General features: G+C 53.6%; 1 protein-coding gene across 1 annotated transcript in view; it reads right to left on the bottom strand.

The window, feature by feature from the left end:
* The window catches only part of Mkp3 (Mitogen-activated protein kinase phosphatase 3), a 68,918-nt gene extending 45,783 nt beyond the window's left edge, over positions 1 to 23,135 (bottom strand). Inside the window, exon 1 of the mRNA XM_089553234.1 lies at positions 22,198 to 23,135. Coding sequence (XP_089409360.1) covers positions 22,198 to 22,600 — 403 coding nt within the window. The 5' untranslated portion in view covers positions 22,601 to 23,135. The remainder of the gene's footprint in view (positions 1 to 22,197) is intronic.
* Between the last annotated feature and the right edge of the window lie 2,619 nt (positions 23,136 to 25,754).

The following is a 25,754-nucleotide window of genomic DNA, read 5'->3' as shown; positions in this document are numbered from 1 at the left end:
AACTATCGCATCATCTGGCGCCACTAGTCGCACGTGACCACGCCCGACCTACTGCGAAGATATCCTTCGAGATGTCCTCACACGTTTCAGATGCTTCGACTAAAGGACGTTTAAAGTACGAGTCAGATCGGCAGCAGCGGACGAGCGTCTCAAAGCGTTGTCATCAAGCTCACAGCATCGGCAATCCCAACGACTACGTGAAGCCTGGCGTCAATGAACGAGTGAAGAGCCCCCGACGCCCAACAACGCTGCCTCGTACCTGCGACGGAATGACTGGAAAGAAATAAGCTTCAGAGTAGGGGATCGTGCGTACGGGCACACAGACATACCGGACGGCTTAGTCTAGACGGTTGCCCAACGTGCTAAGCAAAAAAAGAACGGCGTATAGAACACACGAAGAGTAACACATATCCACATACCCTTTGTCTGCATTCACTTTCCTGTCTTTCGAGCTGTCACCGCGGCAGTCGAGAATCGGAAAAAGCGCCGCTCTGAGTCGCCAAGCACACAAAATAAATAACTGAGCGACACATCCCATACGTCACTAGTTTCACTGTGACGGGGTGCCCCCACGCAATTAGCCTTTTGTGTCTTTCTCAACATTTTTTTTCCCCCTCTTACGTACTTCGACCCAGGCGCTTGAAATTGTGGCAGCTTTCAAGTGAGTCGCATACGGCACATTAGTAAGCTCGGTTTTTTTCGGTAAGCCTCCGTTACGAGGGAGCAGCTGTTCCCGTCAACCTGTCCGCAGCTATTTGTACTGAAGGTGACGTCATCTGTTTCGCGTTCCCATTCTTCTCTCGGTTACATTTTCCGTTCTCTAAAAAAAAAAACAAACAAAGAAACGTTCTTTTCATCGAACAGAGGAAGAAAGAAAACACGGAACGCGTCCCTCGTGTTTCTACGTCAATCTCGGAGTTACAAAAAAAAATAAAAAATAGCGCAGTACAGAGATGAGGGCCGAAAGCAGTGTCTGAGGAAACCCGACACGGCGATATCCGCCCTCGCGCATCCGGAGGCGCAGTCGTTTCGCCAGTGCACGCTTTTTTGTTTTCTTTATTGCTTTCGCCGTGCACGCAGCAGCAGCCCAGATCGACGAAAACGGAGAGGGCAAAAGCAAACAAACAAAAAAATGGAAGCCGAACCCGAGAGCAGGCAGGCAGGCAGGCTGGGGCGCGTGACAGGGTCGCTGGGAGATGTCGCTGAGTCGGCGGCTGCAGTCGCGTGTGCTGACGGCGCATTCGAAAGACGAAACCAACCACCCCCCGACGGACGCACGCCAGATGAGACGGCGACGAAGCGCGAGACACGCACCCTACGCCATACGCAGCTCGTACGCGGCCCGGAGCAAAACATGTACAATCGAACCTCGTTGTCAACGAAACTCGTTATAACAAAATAGGGGATATAACGAAGAAATAACGATTCTCATCAGAAGCTCGACCAACACGGCCTATAACGAAGCTACGGCTGTAACGAAGTAATCGCCGGGCAACCCCTCGAATAATTATAGTGAGGTCCAACTGCGGTGCAAGGATACACGCTGGACGCAAGAAATCCAGTGGATATCAGCAGGACTGGGTGCCGAAGGGGTTCCGTCAATAAAGCAATCAATCAATCAATTGATCAATCAATACATAAACTTTCATTTCCAGAGAAATACGGTCCAGGACACCAGGAGAAGTCACTCAGACCAGCCTGACAAGCTTCTAGGCCGCGTTCTCTCGAAAAGAGACAATATCACTACTAGTAGCCAGCGTCAACAGCACTAGTAGTTTATGGGCTTTAACTCGATTATTGTCGATGAAATATGAGAACAAAAGTGAACTTACAGACAATGCCAGGGCGAGCGTGTCTTTAACTGTTACTGGGATACAAAAAAAAAAAGTAGAACTGCGAAGAAGACAGCGGAAAAGGAAGCGTCCGTTTCCACAACAAACAACGCAGAGAACTTCTCGGAAGAAGCGGGCATTGGGTAGGAACATGCAGTCACGTAGGGGGGAGGGAGGGGGGGGGGCAGCAGACCGGAGGGTATCTCTCGGAAAGACCGTGCTTTGCTGACTGGGGCGGCGCTTCGCAAAGAAAAAAAAAAGAACAGGAGCAGTTCCACGCAGATGGTAATGAGCGCGGCTGGACGGACGTCGTCACTGCAAACAGAGACGACTCTGGAGGCTCCCCTCGAGCGAAACGCCCGCTAAGCGTTTCAATTCGCGGGCCCAGAAGAGAGAGAGAGCGCCAAAAAAAAGGGAGAGGCGATAGATAAATGGCCGCCAAGCGCCGCATCAGCGTTGGCGCGCGCTGCGCTGGCGACGACAGAGGCATCGGGCTCCCTTGGACGTCGTCCTTAAAAGCAGTGAGAGACCAAAGTGCCAGAACCACTCAACTGGCACCGAACCGAACAGCGCATCATATGAGCGCAATAGGCACGCAAATGCCGCGCAACAGCAACGGCGTGTCAAAAAACAAAAAAGAAATCTGATATCAATTTACAAGCATAACCACTTCCAGTTTTGGCTGTACAACTTAACAGAACCAAGCGATTGCTGTAACTGTTCGTCTAATATTCACAACGCTTCCGAGCCGTAGCCAGGCAGAAGGCTATCAACACAATAGATAACAACTTAAAAAAAAAAAAATCAGGGGGGCACTTTGACGACCTAAAGTGCGGTGAGGCTCGGTTTTATTTATTTACCTGGTCTGAGAAGAAAGGCTAATTTGTTAATTGGAGCATCACTATACGATCCCTTTAGTTCGTTGCATGGTTACTAGCCAAAGTACAATTGGCCCCGTTTGAAATTCGCGCACTGTGACGTCACGACCACTTCGACCAATTGAAACAAGGTCAGCGTAGCTACGGCGGCCACCCGAGGTCTCGCTTTGGCTGTCGTAGTGTTGCTTTCTCAACAAAAACACCAGCTGCTAATAATGAGCCACGGTACGCGGCAGCGTGTGTTATTCCACTCGTCAATCACAGCAGCGAACGAAATCAGCGTCTTAACGAACGACTACACTGAACAAGCCACATGCATAGAAATTCTTGAGCTTATAATTTTTTTAATTTCTCGTGACTAGCTTCTTATTCAGGTCACAAGAAAATGTTTACCAGTCTACTTTTTTGTCACTGAGGATGTCTATGCCGTTGGGCAATACGCTGTGTTCAGAGATCCACTGACTATATACCATTCCCCCGGGTTGCCAGCTTCCCGCATCACAGCGAAGCAGGTTCCGGTTGCCAGGCGGCCACCACCATCAAAGGTCGCACACGAACGCAGCGATTCGTCCCGCATAAACAGTGCACAGTAGTTGCGCAGACCCCGGAGATGCGGACGCCCCGCGTTTCATAAGCGCGCTAGATGAACGGTCACCACGGCAACGTCGGATCAGGCTTCTTCTGTGAAGCTGCGCGCTTCGAGCGCGAATCGGCGCCTGGCAGAGAATGAGCAAAGATAGCGACCGACGCACTGACAGCGCGCGCGGCAAACGGCTTATCAGTGTCAACACGAGCGTATACCCACCATGCGCGTTTCTCTATTGTTATCATTGCGTTTAAGAGCGGTATTATTATCATAAGTCTCGACAGCGCGTAGGCGCGTAGTCAGCTCCGAGATAGCGAGGTGAGAAGAGCAAATTGTACGCGACTATACTGCAACTGGGCTGCCGCATGCACAAGACGCTAGGTCGTTAGGCCGAGGGCCAAACGGTTTCGCGACGCCCGTTCACTTCAGAAAATACAGTTTCACGGGTCCGTTTCGCTCATTTATCTTTCGGATAAACTGCCCCGCGCGAGCGGGAACGTTGAATCAACACAAAAGAACCCGGCGTCTGGGGAAAGCTCCAGACAGGTCTTCGCGCAAGACAACATTAGCCGCCCAGACTGGCGTTTGCAACATTGTGAACTTTCTCAATGCGTCGATCATCCGTAAGCGTGAATGAATGGGGGGCCCCGCACAAGGCTGCCGGACGACAACTGGTACACACAGCGCATGCGCGCCGCCGCCCACGCTTCCACGACTGGTCTGGTTTATTGGAGTTTAACGTCCCAGAGCGACTCAGGCTATGAGGGACGCCGTAGTGAAGAGCTCCGGAAATACACGGGCCTCTATAATTTCGCCTCCATCGAAATTCGGCCGCCGCGGCAGGGATCAAACCCGCGTCTTCCGGGTCAGCAGCCGAGCACCATAACCACTGAGCCACCGCGACGGGGCACAACTCCACAATTGATAAGCCCTACCCGGTGTATACACATCACGAGCGAGGCGGTCGACGGTGACGTCATGGAAAAGGTCCGACGTCATTAGGTGACGTCATTAGGTGGAGGGTTTTATTTGAGGGGAATTTGCCACTTCCTTCTGGAGTTGTATCCGGGTGCTTGTGTCCGAGAGGCGCCAGGAATGATGTCATTGTCGATCAGACATACTGTTTGAACGAACAACCGTAGCGTCGAGATAGAGCACACACAAAAGGAGAGGACAGAGCGGTCGCTGTCTCAACGCGACAGTGCATCATGAGCCGCCCACACCGAGTGAGACCACGCCGTTTTCCAAGCGGGCGTCTATCACAACAGAAAAGAAAACGTCCCGTCCTTCGGCAGAAATAAGAGAGGGAACCAAGGGCGTCATCCGCTGATAAAAAACGAAAGGAGCTGCGGCGGTTAGCAAAGCTTCACGTCGTCTCAGTGGGCGTTATTTACGTGGCCGTACACGCGTATACACTTTGTTCCAAGCGCATCCAGCTTCTCGGTAAGCCGTCCCTGCTTGCGTTTCTGTTTCCGAAACTCCCACAGCCTTCACCTGTTCCTTTTCAGGCACTGACGTCACAAGGCGCGACACACTTCTTCCCCCCCCCCCCCCCGCGCCCCACCCCTAGGGATTTTTTAGCGTCACGCGCTCCCAGGAGGCCTCGAAAGCGGAAGGTGACAGCTCACCGGCGACAACTCCGGACGTCGGGGCTCGCGCCGCGATCACACACACACACACACGGAAAAGCGACCAGTACGGACGCGAACGGCTCTATCGGAACGGATATGCCTCATCTGAAGGCTGCGCGCACCGCACCCCGTTTTTACACTTCACCCCCGCAACGCTCGCGAGGCTGCACCAAAGGCCGTAGACAGCTTGTGCGTGACGTCACGAGCGCCACGGCGCCAAATCGCGTATAGCTTCCGGGCTGAACTGGTGGAGATGCGCTAACCAGAAAAAAAAAAAAAAAAAAAACGCCCAGGCTTCCACGTACAGGATCAGTCAAAAGTTCCAAGGCCACAGGGTTTGCTTTTGACCACCATAGTCGGGCAGTTGAGATGCCCTCGAAGCCCAAAATATCTGTAGAGTATAGAAGAAGGATCGTTCTATCATCTGAGAAACTTGATAGCTTTATTGGAATCTTAAAGGGCCACTGACCAGGGTCCGGACATTTTTGAAAAACAAGCCCACTGCATAGATGAGGCATCGAAGATAACCTCTGCAAAATACTAGAGCCATGCGCGCCCCGAAAAGCTGCGAAAATTCAAATCAAAGCCCGTTCGTTCTTTCCTTCCTTCAAAAACGGGCCCCGCCCACTACTCTGCACACCGCTGACGTCAAGGGTGGCTACTTTGGCTAAAGGCACTCCATTGGTGCATCGTTCTGACTGACGGGAGAAGGTTGGGTGTAGCCTTGGCGTCGCGCGTCTGCACAAGGCTTTCCGCAGCGCCTTCTGTTCTGGCTCATGCCTCCAAACCCGCATGAAGGAAAAAAAAAAAAAAAACTGCGGAGGGAGCGTGCGGCGACAGCCTTGAACCCTTGCCATAAAAAGTAAAAAATAGTAAAACTGAGGGAGTTGGTTCGCCCCCCCCCCCTCCCCCCCCGCCGTGATCACGTCACGAGAAGCTCTGCGTGCGCGCTCCCTTCTCAGTTTCTTTTCTTCTATGCGAGCCCCCCAAAACAAGGTTTTAATTAGTAGTGCAGCAGAGCCTTTCCCTCGCTCGTCCACTTGAGCGCTCCGCATAGACACCGCTTATCCTCCATGCATCTTGCGTACGCCCTGACTCCAATGAACGACATGGGCTTCGGAGCGGAGAAAAGACACAAACACACAGAACACAAACACACATGAAGAAAAGCAAACGGGCGGTTGCCGGGTCCGCACTTCGCCGTGTGTTTCGAACAGAAACGACTTCCGCCCATCCGCTCGTGAAACGGTGGGGAGGCTGGTTCGCCAATATGACAGCTCCTGTGATGTCAGGGCAAGCTATTCAAACGTTTGCTGTCATTAGATGTTTTTAGCGTAGCGTATAGACGTATTAATGGAGCCGTGTACCGGTTTACCGGACGCCTCCTGCGCATGAGGAGTGCGCTTAGTCCGACTCTTGTCACAGCGAGTAGGGGTCGCCGGAATGCTAAAAAAGTCTACTAAGTGGGAAGAAACCGTGAGAACAGCTGCGTCAGAAGTATCAGGTGGGTGGAGTGGTTAAATAACGTCCCAAAGCGACACATGCGCTACGACTACGAGGGAGGCCACAGTGGAGGAGGGCTTCGACCAAAAGAAGTTTGAGGAGCTTTACTTCGACCACGATCACATTCTGAAGGGACCAGGGTGCCGTCACGACCACAGAGTCGTTCGTTCGACTGAAGGCTGTGCGATCAGCTGATCGAAAAGAAGTGAAATCACGAAAACGAGGAGAAAGGCATCGCTTCTGATCCACAGTGAGAGAGCCCACGAAGAACAGAGTCGGAGCTGCGCGGTCTGGGTGAGGTGAGAGTCCTGACATCGCCCGATAAGCAGCGAGCTAAACTTGGACATCAGTGCAAAGAGCGCTACCGCGACCCGTACACACACGCAAGTGTGCGTGCAACTCCAAACCAGCCGGTGTGGAGGGACGCTACAGTAGGATTTAAAAAAAAAAAAAAACAGCAGGTGTTAACACAGGGCCTCGGTCCGAGGCGTCTTGTATGAGTCCGCTGCCCAACCGCGACAGTAAACGAAATTAGTTTTTTAACGTGCGACTTTATTAAACAAGCCACGTATCAGAATTCTAGAGCTTATAACTTTTTTTTTCTTGTGATTAGTTTCTTGTTTAGGTAAGGAGAAAAGCTTTAACAACGAACCACTTTTTGGTCGCGGACAAAATTCTGTTCGGTGGTCCCAAATGTGGGCGGAGCTTCACTGCAGACTTTCGTTGTATCCGACTATAGTGAAAAAGCCTCAACCGCCTTGGGCTATGGCCAAGCCTTATACTGCATTACTATTGACGCGCGTCGTCCGATTACGTCACAACTAGAACTACCACCTACACACGCACAGAGAGGAAATACACGTTGGGGCGCGCTGTCGGTCGCTCCCTTCGGGAGGGGGCGCGACATGTAGGCTCCCTACTCCCTTCCTCGATTCCATTCATTACCGCTGGAGTGGCCGTCCTGCCCACGCTACGTTCCCCATCTTGTCTGGCACACATTTCCCCACTCCTCACTCGCTCTCGCGACTCCGTTTTGACGTGTCCCAACAGCTGAGAAGAGGGTGAGATGCTCCGCTTTCATCCAGTGCCGTTTCCTTTCTTCTTTTCTCTTTTTTTTTGTTCAGAAAGCGAATGAGAGTAGAAAAAGGAACACCAACATATAACTGTCCACCGACAATTTTCCCCTCTACCTACGCGCCTCATCACTAGTGACGGCAGAGGAGAGAGATGATGGCGCGCAAACCTGCTCACGTTCATAGCCCAGCGGTGAGTCACGCCCTCAAGCCCACACACACACAGGGGCGCACACAGGTGGCGAGGGGGCGTTTAAATTTAGCCAGGAAACGGAGGGAAAGAGGGGAAAAAAAAGAGCTGAACGGCGCCGCCGCCGGCGCACGGGACAGGTGCCAGCTGTGGCGGCGGCCGGCTGTGAATCGCGCCGCGCCACGAGCGTAAACAAGGAAGTGGGCTGGCGACGCCAGATTCTACTCTCTCTCTCCCCTCCTCCCTTCCCACTTCTTCGCCAGAGCGGGACCGGCGTCGCGTTCTGCGAATGGAGACGAGACTCTATCGGCCCACGCTCAATTTCCTCTTTCAATGCGCCCGTGCATGTGTGTGTGCAAGCGGAGAAGAGACAGCCGTCGAGTAGTTCATATAGTACGCGGCAACGTCACACGGCATTCCTCGTCACGTCCCGTTGCGACAGCAAGAGGAGGGTCGTAAAGCCGCGCGTCCCTTCGCGCTATTGAGAAACTCGCCGCGACCGTCGTATTTCGCCATGCAAATGAGTTAAGGCGAGAAAACGCGTTGATGGGCCATTACTATAGGTACTGCATCCCACGCGCCGGCGAACACTTACTCGTAACGCCGAAGTAGTGGTGGTTCCCTTTTGAACCAACGAAGAAAGACTCCGAGAGTTTTCAAACGAACCTTCCCCCCCCCCCCCCCCCCCTGTCGGAAGAGACAACGATACCTGTATACCCCCCCCCCCCCCCCCCCTCCCTCATTCTTTAGCGAGTGAGAGCGTCCACTTGGTAAACCTTCACGCTGGCAATTTAGCGCTTCACTAGTTGCGATCGCGATTGAAAATTCCAGCATGGTCAATAGCAGTAGTAGTAGTAGTACTTAGAATACCCATTTCTAAGCCGGTGACGTTCTGGTTGACAAGCACGAGAAGGAATAACAAATATACGAAATGTCCCGAGCCGTCCGACAAGGCGTCCAATTGTAGCCACACTTCCGGGGTGGTTTCGGTGCCTCGTCGTCGCTCTGCAAACCAGCAGCGGCGCGCGCTCTTGAATCAACGCGAAGCGCCGTGAAACGCGCCGGTAGCGTAACCAGCCTTGGCCCCCTTCGATGCCTATCGGGGGGCTTCTGTACCCGAGAGATTCGTATCGGCAAGTGAAGCTCTCGTCCGTCCGAGGAGTCACGCGAGCTGCTGCTGACCTTTGAAGCCACTGCTCTACTCCCGACCGCCGCGGACAGGCCTCAGCATATAGTACGCGATATGCGCGAAACGTCGAGGATTATACTGCCCTTGCAGCCCTTACGAAAACCAATAAAAGGTCTCGAAAGGTGAGCACAAGGGTTCTTCTTACCTTACGCATGATATAAGTGGTGTAGGGGCCCTGCTTCACGGCCAAGAAACAAATCTCGTTTCTTTGGTTGTCTCTGCTAAGGTCAAGATGCTATAGGTACTGCCGTGAGCAAAAGTAAGAATTGGTTTGGATTGGGGAAACTTTATTGATCTAAAAGATCAATGGGGCGGGATGAATGGCCCCCTAACGGAGGGCGACCTGTCCGCAAGCTTGGCTTGCGTGTTCTTGTCAGGCTCCCTCTTAAGCCTGGCCTCCCGGGAGGGAGCCGGTAGAAGGTCTTTTGGAGGTGGATTTTCCTTACAATCCCATAGGATGCGTTCGTCTGGGTTGTGTGGTGATTTTAGACAGAAGAATGGGGGTCATGGCTGTCCCAGTTTGGGCCCTACGTAGGATTCTGGCCGGTTGTCTGGTAAGGTCCGGGTGAGGTGCAGGGTAAAGTTCTCGCGCCTCACGGAGCTGATTGGTCATTTCTCGGCAAGTGAAAGTTTCGTTGATGGGGGACTCCGAGACACTCCCCGACCCCTCCCGGTTTGCTAGAGCTCGGGCATATCGGTTCGCCTTCTCGTTTCCCGCATTTCAAGTTCCGATCCGTGCCACTCTGCGCAGGAGGCGCCACTTGACAAACCTCTTTTGATATAGAGACGGACCCACTGCACCGGTTTCGACACCAGAATTGTTGTGTCAGGTGGCGCCCCCCTCCACGCAGAGTGGCACGGATCGGAACTAGGAGGGAGGGGGGATCTCTTAGTTTTGCCCGCGATAAGTACGTACGGTATGCGCCATTAACGCCTCTGCCAAGGACAATGGGCACGCTGTATTTGAGAGGCGCGCGCGCACTATGCGGTACGGGAGTGGAAAGAGCGCGATAACGGTGAACGGAGATGTTCCGCTGCAGAAACAAAAGATGCGGCACTTATGCGACGTTAGGGACTCGCACTACGACCTATACCGTATCCCATGAGTTGGTCCTCTCTCAAGACCCGGTCGGAATGACGATCGCTTCACTCTTTCCGGGGTCGTTCGCGCTCTGTGAACACTGCACCTCGTCGATACAGTCGGTCGGATACTCTTCTGTCTCTTACGACGCAAGTTCGTGTACTGCCCTCATTATAGTCCCCAATTCCTTCCATGCAGCGCGCATCACATTAAGCATAATACTGGCGATCATACCCCTGAGCCGATTAATCTGGGCGCAGCACGCCAACACACCCTCCGCCAGATCCCATCAATGACTCGGTGCAGGTTAAGTCGCGGCAAATGTAAGCGGAACACTCGGTCACGATAAAAAATCTGGTTTATATTTCTGCATGGGGCCTGAAAACCTAAATACTAAAGCATAGTAGTCTTCCGGGGAAAAGCGGTACCAAACAGTTACGAAGCTTCTCATCAATCCTCCGGAAGTAACAGTTGGTTACGTCCCAACAAGCTGTCCCTATCCTTATTCGTTCGGCCCTGCACTACCTCTTCAGACATTCGTGTTTTTCTTTTTTTTTTAGGCTCACACTAAGAGACACGCTTCGAGGAATCTCGCTCGTTCCCGCAACCGACGTGATTGGGTAACACTCGATTATGCAAGCAAGCTCGTGCAACCCGAAGTTCGGGAACCCATGTTCCCGAGAACTTCGGGAACCCGAAGTTCAAGAGTTCCCGAGGACTTCGGTCTCGCGACCCCGGTGTTCCGTGTCCCAAGGTCCCGACTCGAGGAAACGCGTTCGCACACACACAGCGACGGCACAGAGGGGGGGGGGGGGGGGGGGGGGGGGGGGGCATGCAGCAGCCGTAGTCGTAGCAGCAGCAGCAGCCATCGACACGGCGCTGTTTATACGAGCGTTTGACGACCGCGGCGCGTGGAACGACAGAAGGTGCGGCGAAAGCACGACACAAACACCCTCCTCTTTCCCGCTCCGGGGCTCGCTCTACCTCCCCGCCATCCATAGGCGCCTGCAGTCCCCCGACGACGACCTGGTAGCGGGGGAGGGGGGGAAAGCATGTCACAAAAAAGGAAACGACATGCGTGGCCATTTATAGGACCCGCACGCACACAGAGCGTGCACATGGCAAGAGTATCAGCGTCGCGTTTATTCAAGATAATCTGCGAAGTCTAGGAGTAAACAGGGACGTGTTGCGCATTCCGGAAGGGTTGGGCCGTATAGGACAATTCATCGACACCATACTCCTGACTACACTGCTAGGCGTACCGAAGGCGTCCCTCAGAAACACATATATGCAAATATACGCCCGGAGCACAACGCAGCGAGCTATGGAAGGAAAAATTATAGGCATAACGTTAAGAGATCGGAAGAGATCGGTGTAACGTTAAGAGATGAATTCATATTCATAATGCTGCATTCTTTTCGCCCCTCCTGCTAGGGCCCACTTAGGGCCTGCAGTATTCGTTAAATAAAATAAATAAATAAATTTACTCAAAGCTTCGGCGATGGCCCGGCTTTGCAACTTTGGTCTCGAAGCAGAGGTTTCGCTATGACAAATCAGTTCCCGAGCTTCGCGCACGAGCTGACAGCAGCGCGAAGTCTCTCAATTTCACTACCGCAAAGTTTTTCCGCTAGCGCGAATCAACAACTCAAAGGACAAAGGCCTCATCTAGCGACGGTTCCGCGGAAACCGCCACGGCCGGAGAGAAGCGGAGGCGCGCCAGGGGGGAGAAAGAACTCCCCAACTCAAAAAAAAAAAAAAAAAGAAGGTGTCCCAGCATCCCAAACAGCCGTGGAGCGAGATAGCACAAGCCAGATCGCGGAAAGCGACAGCTTTCCGCGAAAGAGCGTCCATTTATCGCGACACCGCCGCGATCAACTCCGACGACTGGCGCAATATCGCTCCGGACAGACGAAAGGCATCCAATTCTGACAGCAGCATCGACGCCCTGCTCGTCGGCAGAAATGCGCCCCCGCAAAGCGTCATGGTAGTGCGGGAGAGGGTTCGATAGAGAGAGGAAGGGCGAAGGAAAGAAATAAAAAAAAAAAAGGAACCGAGCCGGCCGACACACATTCAAGCCCAGTCGACGACGCAACAGGTGCGCCCCCTGACGCGAGGGTCGCACACATGGGCTGCTCTGCCTCCTCGTCGCGTGTCATCCCCCCCCCCCCTCTGTTCCCATCCGTCGCCGATCGATGCGGGCACGGCGAAAGTAACACGTGGAGGATGGGGAGCAGGCCGCGTACTGACGTCAACGGGCGACCGAACACAGCCATGTTGGTTGGACCGCGGGCGCGCTGTGTTGGCGCTTACATCACGACGCGATGTCTGTCGCCCGGGACCGCGAGCACCGCGCTTATGTTTGACTAAAGGTCCGACTTAATCGGCACTTAGGCCCAATCAACGATCAATTTGTGGGTCCGAGCTCCTGCGTCTTCGGCCCGCAATACGCTCTGCAGTATCGTCAGATGAGTGAATGGACGAATAGAAAAACGCTTTTCCACCCTGTGGCTGCTAAGATGAAACATTACGTTCATCAATATACACTGAATAAACATAAGCATCTCTCGCATACGGCCTATTAAATTGCAGCTTCTTTACAGTTCTCGAGCCCTTATCCCAGCACGCGGTCCCCCCGGCCGCCTTGGATTTAATCTGAGGGTGGAGGGGAGGAGGAGGGGGGGGGGGGGGGGAGGGTATTGCACTAGGGCCTGGACACTGCATACAGAACACCAAAGGTCTCTGGTCACACGAAGAACGCGTGCACGCTTTCCCAATCCTTTGGTCTGGCTCTGCCGGTATTTTAAAAGCGCACATTCTCGGCCGAGTTCCTAACACCTTTACAGAGCTGTCCGATAAGGCGCTTCCGCCCCCTATACCAGGGGAGGTACCGTTTCACCCAGCTCGCTATTATTTGAAGAAAACGCTCTTTCTTTCTTCCTTTCCTTCCTCCTTCCTTCCTTTCTTTCTTTCAATCTTCCTTTCGTTCTTTCTTTCTTTCTTTCATTCATTCATTCATTCATTCATTCCTTCTTTCTTTAATGAAGTTTGACTGCCACCTTGTCGTGATACCTTATCCCGAGTTCAACGCAAAGTAAGAGTTCCGGCCCATTGCCACTCTTAGCAAAATAGCGCTGTTTTGTATACACGATGGCGCTTGCGGCGAGGCCAGAGTGAGTAAAAGAAGATTAATGACGAATCCGGCGGACGCGGGGACAGTGACAGTGCGTCGCTCGGCATATGTATGCCGAGGCAGATTCTCATTTACAATTCTACGCGCCCTTCGCGTAGCTGCTGCTCGCGAGTTCGTTGCACCGCTTGGCTTGCGAGAAGCTGGGCGTTCGTTCGGCCGATGAAACTGTCGACGGAAGCGGGTAAAAGCTTGACAGCCCGAAAGTTCAAGGGACCCCGAAATGATTTTGGACGGTCACAGTCTAATTCAAGAAATGTGTACAGGTGGTTTTTCTGAGTATAGATTCAAATATAAAAGCCTTTTTACGTACGCAATTTACCGAGTTCAGCGTGCGCGACTTTAGCGTAGGTTCAAACCCCATCGAAGCAGGACCCCTCGCGTAGGACTGAATTCGTCGCTGTTATACTGCCGTTTTCAGCACATTCACTGGCCGTAAATGGACCACGTACTGGGTTTTCCTTTAATCTCTCCTACAACAATACACATGAGTGATGAATTCGCTTTATTTTCTATTTACAGAGACGATTCTGCCGCTTTTGTCCCAAGAGGAGCGTCGGTTTGTTGACGAAAATGATTCTCGTTCTAACAACCAGACGGCGCCACTGTTCTCAGCTTATCGTTGCGTCTCCGTTTTGCATACGCTGAACTAAAGATGCGAACGTGACAAATGGCGCAACATCCCGCAAAATGCCTACACTTAACACACGTAAGCCTGCATACGCTTGAAGTGCCGTAGACAGCGTCGATTGAGGCTCTTTTCTATACCCATACCTGTGTACGCCGCGAGCAGACGACGAGTCGCGGAGGGACACGTTTAACGCGCTCTCCTGATTGGCTGAGGAGGTCTCGACCTTCCATAGCGCTGAAAGGAAGTTCTGAGAGAGTATAAGCCTCGGCCCCGATGACGTGAATGGGGAATCAGTGCAAGAATTTTCAGCTGTATCCGACTTGTTCCCTCTATTTCGTACGCGCGGTAGCCATGTTTTTCGGCCTAGCCTCAGCACTGGTCAAGTTGATATGCTTGGCGGTACGATGTCTGATCGCAGCAGCGAAACACCAACTTACCCTACTTCTCTCTCCATTTCATACATAGCAGGCAACGCTGCCAAAGCAAGCGCGCCTGTTCGCGCAGGCTTAGTCCGCGCGCAAAAAGTAGTTCGCCATACAACCAAAGCTAACATATGCATATTTCGTTGCGACAGATATGAAGTGCAGTGACTGGCCCCTCCTGGACTCTTGTCAGATTTTCGTCTTGCCACTCGTCAAAACTTCGAGAAGCATACGTGGCGGCATGATACGCGGTTGGTAGGGCGAATCGCCCCTACTCAATCCGCGCCCATAAAGTAGTTCACACACCGTGAAAATTGTTGCCAGAGAGCCCGAACACTCAGCGCCTCACAGGTTCGACCGTGGCTTTCAATGCTACCACACCGCTTTATACCGCTGTTTGTATTCTTTCAAACAATAACCGTAGTTTCGAGAAGAACGAATGATACGTGGCGGAGTAATATGGTTTCGCGGACGAACTACTTCAGCAACCTCCGCAGCGTTGCCTGCTGTGTCTGAAACGGAGTATAGATCGTTTACATACACATCCCTACTGTGTTCGTTCGTTCCAGAGGTGCTAGCAAGTAAGCGGAGTGCGAGACCAGCGAGCATGATCCAACATAATCTGAACGATCCAACAGGCTGGGGTTTGGCGTTGCGAGCGCATTCCTTTTTACGTCACCCGCATATCGACAATAAGCTTGTTTTATTCCTCCTCCGCTGCCTGTATAACGGCTCGGAGAGAGAAAGCGAAGAAAAAGAAAACAACAAAAAAAGAAGCAGTGCGAATCGGTGGCAGAGGAAATAACGTGTCAGATCGAATTACGCGCCACTGCGCTCTATAACCTTTACACGATCCTCCAGCTCTATCTGATCTCCTTTGCGGCGAAAACCAATTACGAGAGGAGGCACTTCGAAGGGCGGCGAAGAATAAAAAGAAGAAAAAAAAAGACGATAGATTGGTGTTTCGTAGCCACAGGTTATGGGGCAACGCTGGCCCGGTTAGGCAACGCAGCGCGTGTTTCAAACGAAAACAACGGCGGCAGATCGAGGGCGAGGAGGGACGGAAGAGGAGGAGAGAGTGGGAGAGAACTGGCTGCGGAGGGAAAAGCTATCGGGACTTTGGCTTGCCTTTTTAAGCGTATTGGGCGCGTCGGTGGTACATAAAGACAAAACACGGCGGAAATACTGCAGCATAAGTAAACCGTACGCGGCGCTCTAAGCGCGGTTAGTTAGCTTGGACACTAGTTTTAATTGTCAGACAACTGCGGAACGTTGTAAGGTTGTGCTGTACAAATATTGAATGCAATGGTCGCTTCTACCGATGCGTAGCAAGCTCTTTCTTTCAAAGCGTGTCCATCGCTCGCATCGAGTAGTTCAGACTGCCATAGAAAGCCAATGAAGAACGTTTTAGACGATAGCAAGAACGCTAATATAAAAAAAATGCAAGTCTGCCGGGGGGAGATGCGCTTATATCGACTGTTATAGGAGGTACCCACGTGATTGCACGGGCGCCATTTTCGTGCCCAACGCCCAGCTTCAGCAGTGTAGGCTAAATGAGGGGGGATAATCCGATTGGACACGCGCTACAGCCTTTCGCCGTGCTGCATGGACGCCAAAATGGTGACCACAGTGGATTGAGCGCATACCTCCTATAATGGAGTCTTACGATATATGAAAAAAAAAATGCGCTCATAAACAACTTCCCGTTGAAAAATGCGCTCGATCAGAATTTCTGGACATGTACAAGTGGCGCGTCCCAGTCGATGGCGTCGTCAATGTTTTCGTGCCTTCTAGCTGGTACTGCATTCGAAGACTTCGCACTGGTTGACCCGCCGCGGCGGCTCAGTGGTAAGGCGCTCGTCTACCGAGCCGGAGTACCTGGGGACGAACCCGACCGCGGCGGCCGCGTTTCGACGGAGGCGAAGCGCAAGAGGAGCCCGTGTGCTGTGCGATGTCAGTGCATGTTAAAGATCCTCGGGTTTTTCGAAATTATTCCGGAGGCCTCCACTACGGCACCTTTCTTCTTTCACTCCCACCTTCCTCCCTTCCCTTATGGCGTGGTTCAGGTGTGCGCCGAGATATGTGAGACAGATACTGCGCCATTTCCTTTCCTCAAAAACCAATTTACCAATTTATTTGCATCTGGACACGTCTCTTCAAATCTCCCGTCTTTTCCATGGAGGCAGGACCGAAATCAGGTCAACGTCTCTTGTCGGCAGTTTTCGGATGGTTAGTTGCGACTTCGCCTCCACCGCAATCAACGACCCCTAGAGTTTCGGCAAGCTGTTCTCCTCATATCTATTTCCTTCTTATCAGCCTGCCACCACCAATGCCCTTGCTGCGTTCGCACCCGCACACCTCTCTCCCTCTGCACTTGTTTCAATATTAGCAGGCGTGAATCCTACGGACAGTCCCGCCTATAGGCACACTCCGCTGTCACCGACGCATCGCGGCAAACATTCCCTGCGCTGGGGGCACCGCGCCGACCTTTCAGCGTGGTGCTGTTGACACGCACGCAAAAGGGAACACCAAGAGAGGCAGGCGAAGCAAGTGCACAACGCAACGCCGGTGAAACATCCGCTCCACCCTCCTCGCCCTCTTTCAGAGCCCCCCCCCCCTTGTGGAAAAGCCAATACTCTCCTCCTCGACATCAGAGTAGATGCAGAGGCTCTCTCTTGCCCGGCAGGGGGGGGGGGGGGGGAGGGGGAGGAGACGGGACACGGCTGCATAATAAACCGAACACGGACGGGAGATGGAAAGGGGAGGGGGGGGGGTGCCAGCGTAGCCGAGAAAGGAGGAGGTCATTGACACGGCTCCGGAAGGGAGAGAGTGAGGCATAAAAGCGGAGGGGGAGAGGACGAGCGGGTGCGCTCCCCCCCTAGAGCAACAAGATCCAGCCTGCTTTCCCTCCTGCCTCGCACAGAAAGAAAAAAATGTAGGCGAGGAGGTCGACGACGCTTCGTCCGGCAACGCTACTGCGCGCTGCTCTTCTTCTTCTCGTGAGGGAAAAACAAATAAAAACGGAAAATGCAGCCAAAAGTAGAGGGATAGCAGAGAGGGCAAGGGGGGGGGGGGGGCGGGGGGTCGGACGACGCACATGGTAGGAGAGCGTCTTCCGCTGCTCCCCGCACAAGCCCTGTAAACATCGGGGCTCCTCCACGACGCTCGCGCCCAACGATACGAGTGGCGCAGAGAGAGAGAGAGAGGAGGAGACGTTTAAATGGCAGAGGGAAGAAGAGGCCCGAAAGTCGCCCCGACAAGAGAAGAGGCGACGGGAGACTACGGAGCCGCCGCGATAAGGTCGTCGCCGAGTGGTCGTCGAGCGGGCACGTAATCCGAATGGAGGGAGAGGGAGGTAGGGAAAACACGTTCGCCGCCGCGTGAACTTCCATCCTGTCGAGGACGCCAAAAACACGCGACGCATCCCGTGCGCGGCTCCTCTTTTTTCGCCGAGGGCAAATTGCTGGGCGCCCACCACGGTTTGTCTCTGCCTCGTTCTGGGCTAGGCTCGCTCCAGCGAGGGCCCTGTGTCAAACTGTGCACTCCCCACTGGCAGGCGCTTTCTTATATGCAGAGGCGGGGTCCGTATCTCTCGCCGGCACAGATTAGCGCTCATATGCTTTCTGCACTTCTGAGACAGCCTGCTCGGTGACTGCAGTGCTTTAAACTACACATAGTCGTAGCCTTCAGCGTCCGCTTTTTCTTTTCTGACGCTTTTTCCTTGATCAATCCGGCTGGCATCCTTTTCAGAAGTGCAAGATGCCGGGTTAGTTGGTAATCCATGATGAAATAACAGCGCAAGGAACGGGACGAAAACACGAAGGACGTGTCCGTGTCTGTGTCTTCTTCCTTCGTGTTTTCGTCCCGTTCCTTGCGCTGTTATTTCATCATGGCATCCTTTTCTTGAACACTAGTTGGCCTGGGCGGCGAAGTGCAACGGCTTACAGCACGCCGCATTCGAACGACATTTCGCCCACAAAAAAAGCCCATACCGATCAACTGTCTTTTTACAATCCTGCTACAGTAATCGTAGGAAGATCCAGCCGCTCTCACGTATCCGACTGTGAGCAAGACATTCAACTGGGCTAGCTGGTAAAGATTCATGGTGACAACGAGGAACCAGAGTAAGAAAGACACAGAACAGCGCCTGCCCTGTGTCTTTCTTACTCTGGTTCCTCGTCTATTGCGCTGTGTTGTCACCATGACTTGTGAGCGCTTCGTGCGCTGTTCATCGCAGGAATCCGATTCTAAAAGGTTCCGCTTTTTGGCCCCTGCATGAAGCGTGCATTTATATGTTTTTCTCAATCCCTACGAGCTGGGCTTCACCCCGGGTAGCGTTTGCTTTGCAAGTGGCAGCTAAACTAGTTTTCAAATAGGAGGCAAGTGTTCTGCCATATTAAATAAAATCTCGAAAAAGGCTAATCCTCCAGCTGAAAAGTCGTGGATTAAATCCTGTTATGCTTCGCAATTTCTGGTGACTTTTTCTTGTGTTGATCAGTCAGCTGCCAAGAAATCACTTTCGATATACACTTATTTTTGCGGCTACTCTTTTATTCCGCTCAAAAGATAACAACAAACTGAATGAGAATTTGAAATGATTTCTTTCCTTTCCTCTACCGCTCCACAATCTATCATCCGTAGCATGTAAAAATAAGGCAGAAGAGTTTTTTTATCGCGAAGGCTTAACGGTTGAAACATTTATCGATTTCTCTTCCTACTGTTGTATCTCGTCGCATTGCCTGAAATCCAGCCCCTGCCACTAACGCCTCTGTCTACGAGATTACAACGAACAATAACCTTAGGCGCGAAGTCGTACGCCTCTGCCCCCGGTATCAGCGGCAGCAACTATAAATAAAAGCCTGCGCTCCGCCGTATGAAACCTGCAAAGCTCGTCGCCTGCCTGTCGGCGGTCGTCGCAAAGCCAAGTGATCCATTGAAAACCGACCCCGGCGACGTCCTCCCAAAGAACTCTTTTTTTGCTGTTGTTCTACTACACTCCGCACGCCAGCAGAGGAAACAGGTGTGTCAGCGCAAAGAAGAAAGGGACGAGACATAAAGGGAAACGATACGTCAACACCAGTGGAGGCGGGGGGAGAGCTTCGCTCATTACCGAGTATCGAGCACAGACTGGAGCAAGGGATTCCATCAACGCAGCGCCGAACAGTGCTCGCTGTCAGGATGAACGCTGTATGTACTGTACGTATACGAGCTTCGCTATAATAGGCCGCGACATTTTACGACCGCTAAAGTAGCGACAAAGGTTCCCCAGTCGTGCTTTTTCCTACACGGGCTATGCTCGCATTTGCGACAGTGTCAATTAGGAGGAGTTGTCCCGTGAATGTTCCCGACCCCGACGATTGCTTTGTTAGACGAAAAAGAAAGTGCTACAACAGCCGGCAATAAATCGAGCGCCGTTGTTACTGTTCCAAGAATTATTCGCGTGGCTGCGGCGTACTGGAAAATTAAACAGGCGACAGATTCCCGCGCGGAAACGGCCGTCCCCGTTATTAATGCCGCAGCATTAAATAGGCTCATCGACACGAAAAGCAGGCGTCGCTAGAAGACTCGCGATTGGTCAAACGATGTGACGTCATCAAAGGTAGGAAAATACGAAGCGTTAACTAGTAGGGATCAGTATTGTACAGCTTTCCTTTGTAGACGTGTGGTTGTGCTTGGCTGGATGCCAATGAGTAATTTGCTCCCTTGGTACCTAAACTATACTAACTACAAATGAATAGAAGTGGAATAGAATTTATATGTTTTCCCATTACTCACGCATAAGTTACTTACTCATACAGGTCATTTTTTTTTCCCCAACAGAGTTGAAGTGCAGTTCATAGGCCGCCATTCTGGAAGCTGGAATCCACGCCCAACGACAGCAAGACCGTCACCGACAATGCCCTCAGACACTGGTCTGCTGCTACTGCTGCCGTTATTCCCACGAATTCCACGCGTCTTCCTCAAAGACGTGACAAACTCAAATGTGGGCGGAGTATAAGCTGTTAAGGGTTTTGGCTCAGCAAACGTGAGCCCCTCAACTGCCAGCTCATTCAGCTCGGGCTACGCACACTTCGAAGCAAACACCGAAACGGCAGGCAGCCTTCAACGAAAACACCGACGGGCGATCATTTTTGGGGGGTACGAGACACGCAGCCTTCGATCGAGTCACGGCCCGCGAACTCGGCGAGTGCCAAAAAACTGAACGAACCCGCGCGCGAGCATTGCACCGATCCGAAAGGGGAGCGGGACACACACACAAATAGCCAGGTTACTCCGGGTGACCACGAAAATGGCGACTTATTTATACACGCCAGCAAAAAAATAAAAAAGCGAAACGCAGAAACCGAGAAAAACGCAACGCACGACCTCCTTGGCCTTACGAACGACACCTGCATTTGCCGCGCCCGCGAGAAGCAAACAAGTCGCGCGCAGCGGTGACGCCGTCATGCATCGACCAGCGGAGACGCCCGTAAAGAAAGCAGCAACAGCAACGACGCGCCCCTCCCGAAAACCACTCCTCCGTGGCGTCTAAATAAAAACACGACCCGTTGCCCGAACTCCGCGCCGGGGGTCGCTCACCGTGGGAAACGGGCGCACAACGGTGCTTTTCACTCCGCCCGGTGAGCGAAGTAAAAAAAAAAACGCCCACGTCAAGAGACATCCGGAGAAAAAAAGCGGCACAAAGAAAACAGAAGGCTGAGCGCGGGGTTGAAAAGCGGGGGTCTTCGACGAGTGAAGCCGCTCGTCGCTAAGTCGAGCCAACTAAAGCAGCGTCGACGAACGAAGTCGAGGGCTTCTTCTTCGACGGGGGGCTTCTCTCTTCGAGGGGCGAACGAGAGGCCCTCGCGTCGGGGCAAGCTAAAAAAACCGGCGCCGCAACCCTGCAGTGGGAGAAGCAGCAACAAGCAGCGCCACGAGACCGTTCACCCCGAGGGAAAGAGTGAAGGAAACTGGCTTGAATGAGCAGCACAGTGCGTTCTCTCTCGGGCCGGCTCAACGAGCGAAACCACGCACACAACACAAACACGAACCAGCGACTTCCACTGCCATGGCGACGCGGAGCGCTGCTGGCAAACGATAATACCGTCCAAACGGCTCTCCAGGGCCGTGTCGGTTGGGGATGGAGTGCGCATATTATCTCGTTTCTAACCTTTCTTACATTATTCAACCGCCTCGAGGCATTATTTCGCGCCGAGTCGCTTGCCAGGAGTCGCCGAGCGCCAAGAAGACGACGCCTGGCTCGGCCACAGCGGCGCCAAAACGAAACAAAAACACAGAACGAAGAGCGCGCTGGCAGAACGGAAGCCCGCTTCACGCACGCCGAGAGCTGTTTTGCAGCGAGCGCCCGGCGGCACGGGTTCCGATTCCGCGAGACAAGGACGCGGGCCCGTCCAAGGCCGACGGGCGATTCATTAATGGAAGAGGGCTCCGACGCGCGTAGGTTTTTTGCTCGCGAGGCGCTCGCCGTCGTAGGCGCGCTCCTAGGGAAAAAAGCGTGTCGGTGTTGTGGGAGGTGTACTATGTGTGCGTAGCATGTAACGAAAGCAAGGATACGAAGGCTACGACGTTTGGACTCGCGAACACAGTGGGCACGGGTTTGAGAGCCTAAGGCCCGAAACCAGCGGCGACAGAATGCTCTTTAAACGGATCAGAAACTGAAACCACACTTGAACCGAAGCACCTGTTCATGCGCTGGTAGTTTCGAGATCGTCGCGAGTTCCCATGAATGCTCTCTCCATTTCTTTATCGATCGGCCTGTGATTTCAGAGGCGTAGATGAATGATCGCTCAGACAGTGTCTCCCCAGGCGTTAAGAAGAGAAACAGCGTGAACCGCGAAGAAAACGAGGCTTTCTACAGTACAGGTAGCATCCGTTACAGAGAGCCGTAACGTCGACCACGGAGTATCGACAATCTGCAAAGGGTGCTCGTCGAACCACCCACAACACAGGCGACCCCGTGCAACACAAAATGTTTACGTTCAGCGGCGGCTCACCTTGCAGACAGGACACCTGACAGCCATCTTGGCGGAGCCGCTGCACGAGCACTCCGGTGACCTGAGCGTCGGCGTAGCTGCCGTCCTCGTCGTACAGTACGATGGGCAGCTGCCGGTAGCACGCCTCGAATGCCTCCCGCTGCCGAGCGTCCCTGAGGACGCTGGAGACGCACAGCTTGCCGTTGGATAGCCGTCTCAGCACAAGCACCGAAGCCGGGAGGCTCACGCCCAGGGCGCCGCGCAACCGGCACCGGGCGAACTGGTCGGGCGGCCGGCAGTCGAGCAGGAGCAGCGCCGACTCGGGCGCCGCCGGCAGCTCGCGAACCCTCGCCGCGACCCAGTCGGGCCCCACAGTCGCGCACGAGCCGCTCATCACGCTCGTCGAGAGCTCGCGGGAAGGCATGCTGCCGTCCGAAGACGCCGCGGCATGGGCCGGCACTTTTCCCTCAGCGATGAGCCGCTTCACGACACACAGCACCGACGATGAAGAAGCGGCCGCCCGCACGTAGTATGCCGCGCGCGCACACACACGCACATACGCACGCACGGCGCGACACAGCGGACGAAACACAGCTTCAACGCGCCGCCATTGCTGCGGACGCCGTTCTCCTGGCTGCACCGCACGAAGCAGCCGAGTGAGCGCGGCGCCTCGTGACGACACGCGAACGCCAGCCAGTGGGAGCAAAGCGCGCGCATCGCGGACCAATCACGCCTTTGCAATGTCGCTACGTCACGACTGCGGAAGAGTGGGGGAGAAAGCGGGCGCAGCGGCAGTAACATTGGGCCCAGGCTCCTCCCCCTTCCCCCGCATGGAAATCCAAGATGGCGCGTGCGGGCCGTGGGGCGCGCGCGTAGGCGGTGGTGCGCGGGCGCCCGAGGCGCGGTCCCGCAGTTTCCAGCCGCACTGCTGCCCACGCGTCGTTTTTTTCGATCGAGAGCTCTCTCACGCGCCCGCGCGTGCTGCGAGGTACGGGTTTTTCGAGGTCTTCCCCCATCTACCCCCCCACACGTCGTCGTCGTTGGGCGGCTTCGGCCCGCATTTTTGCCTTCTTGTTTCTTTACTTCTGCCGCCCCACGCGCAGCGCTCTCCTTCCTGCTCGGCGAACGAGGGCGTCGTCGGACGTGCGGAGGCGTACGGCGATGGCCGCCGCCAGGCGGCGCTGCCAATCAATGGAGTGACGCCGCGCGCGCGTGTCCTGCTTTCGTCAATGAACGCGCGCGCGTACTCCGCGAGAAGCCATTCAAGGTACTACGCCGCGCTCCGTGGGGGGGAAGGGGGGCGTCGTCGCACGCTGAGAGCGCGTTTCGGACACACACACGCAGGCTGCATCGCCGTCGTGCGACCCCGATCGGTGCAGACTGCTGCGTCGTCAGCGCCGGTCCTTTTGTCTCGGCGGGGAGGACCGTTGCGCTGACGACGTCGCTTACGCCGCCGTGGCAGCGACCCCATTCCCGTCGTCGTGCGGCCGTAGAGAGAGGGCTACCTTGAAGGAAGCTCATTCAGCCCGCTGGACTCCCCATTACGAAAGTCCGTTTCGTCTTTGAGCTCTTTTTCTTTTCAGCCGACGTATGATGGAAGCTACACGCTCGTTGTAAATGCGCTCTCGTCTTCTCCACTCCTTGCGTGTCGTAGTGGTCGTAGTAGTAGTAGTCGGGCCAACTCGAGAAGTGGGCGGACAGGTGGCGAGAAGGAGAGAGGGCGTAAAAGGAGGAGGAGGAAGGATGGACACACCGGCGCAGGTCGCATCCGCTGCGCTGTTCTGACGTTCCCTCCCTGTACGACCGTCGTCTTGGTCGTTCTCTTCGAGGAGGGCCGCGTGAACCGGAAGTGCGAGAAAGGCGACACTCGAGGCATCCTGCACGTGACTTCCGGCTTTAACGTACACACACGCTCGCCTGCCTGTTCTGCATCGTTAATCCGCGCTTCCTGTTGGCGATCCCCCCCCCCCACACACACACACACACTTTTATTTGTATTACTTCTCGCGCGGCCTTCGAGCTAAGCGGAGAAGCCAGTAAAAAGGCCGGACGCAGGGTGGGAGAGGAGGAGGCGCGACCAGCGAGGCGTTGTGTGGAGGCGGAAACTAATTGTTTCCGCCACTTGAAACCCGCCGGGGTGTTTTCGGCCGTTGTGGTTTTGTCGGAGCCGGTGGTGTCCGCTGCTTAGGGGAGGGAAGGACGCAGGAAAGGGCCGGTAATGCGCCTCGTTTACTTTCGGGCGCTACTGCCACCACCAACGGCTGAGGCGCCATCTTTTTCTGGAAAAGGCGTTACACTTTTTTTCCGACGAGCATCGGCTTTTAAACACCCCTCCCACCTGCTCAGAGGCAGTGCCTGTTGCGTTCTGCTGCCCCAAACAAAGAAGTGAGTGAGCGGAAACGGCTCTGAATGCGTCAGCTCCGCTCGCAACGAATCCGTTGGAGTAGTTTCCGGCCCGAGTGCGATTACCCCTGTTTCTCGCTTCCCCCGCATTCGGAGGTTTAGCGATGAAATGCTCTGATAAGCACGGTGTGTGCGGACGCTGCGATGGAGTAACAGAGTGTATTTAGCCGGGCACTGCTCATTATGCCGTGGGAGAATAAAGCTAGCCTACGAGGTCTCTTCGCCACCTTCAGCCGCCGTTGCCGTCTTTTCTGATTTATTTAGGATCGGGACTCTCATAATAGCGACAAGGCTTTGTTCACCTTAATAAGTAAGAATAGCGTTTAACGTGACGCCAGCTGATTGTTTTCCAAGCCTTGTCTCTTCATGTAACAGCTCGATAGGCCCTGATCATGTCAAAGTGTGCTTACGTTGACTGTCACAGCTCATCATCATCATCAGCCTGACTACGCCCACTGCAGGGCAAAAGCTAGCGCTCTCCCATGTCTCTCCTATTAACACTGTCCTTCGCCAGCTGCGGCCACCGTACACAACTACTCGTCACAACTAGTCGAGGAATTAACAGTGGCGCGGAACAAACGCCCGATGTGGGGGTGTAGCGGTTCTCATTGGATTGTGGCAATCCGGATGGCGTTGTGCGACTCACAGATTGGCACGTATAAGCGTACGCGGCGGTTACGGGGTTAGTGCAGAAGTAGAGGAGCCAGCAGTGTAATAAGTAACACTTCGGACCCTATCAAGAAACGCATTTACATCTATTTCTATATCGAACAGGGGAAGCCTTTGCAGGGATCATATTCGCGGGGGAAAATTGTTAACTAACCCAAAGCCCTTGCTCATACTTGGGAATAATCATCGTTGGTTTCATTGCGATTATTAGCGTGCAACTTCCTCTATTTAAAAAAAAAAAAACCTAAAATACTGTCACATAATCTGGAGTAACGCTACAACAGGATCAAACATTGCTAAACTTTACCTACTACAGAAAAAGGTGCAGTATTAGCAACTCCTACATTCCCGGACAACAATTTTGAATATAGGAAAGTTGTAACATACTTTCATGGAACTACTGAAGAAAATGGTACATTCTTCTGGTATATAGCAAAATCTTTCTTTTCAAGTGTTTCGATCGATCGCCTCGAACAGTTAAGACTGCCATAGAAAACCAACGCGGA

Source organism: Amblyomma mixtum, chromosome 7, assembly GCF_055824585.1.
Source record: "Amblyomma mixtum isolate Tamu chromosome 7, ASM5582458v1, whole genome shotgun sequence".
NCBI classification, from domain to species: Eukaryota; Metazoa; Arthropoda; class Arachnida; order Ixodida; family Ixodidae; genus Amblyomma; species Amblyomma mixtum.
Note: the sequence above shows the minus strand (reverse complement) of the source record. Positions and strands in the feature narration are given on the sequence as shown.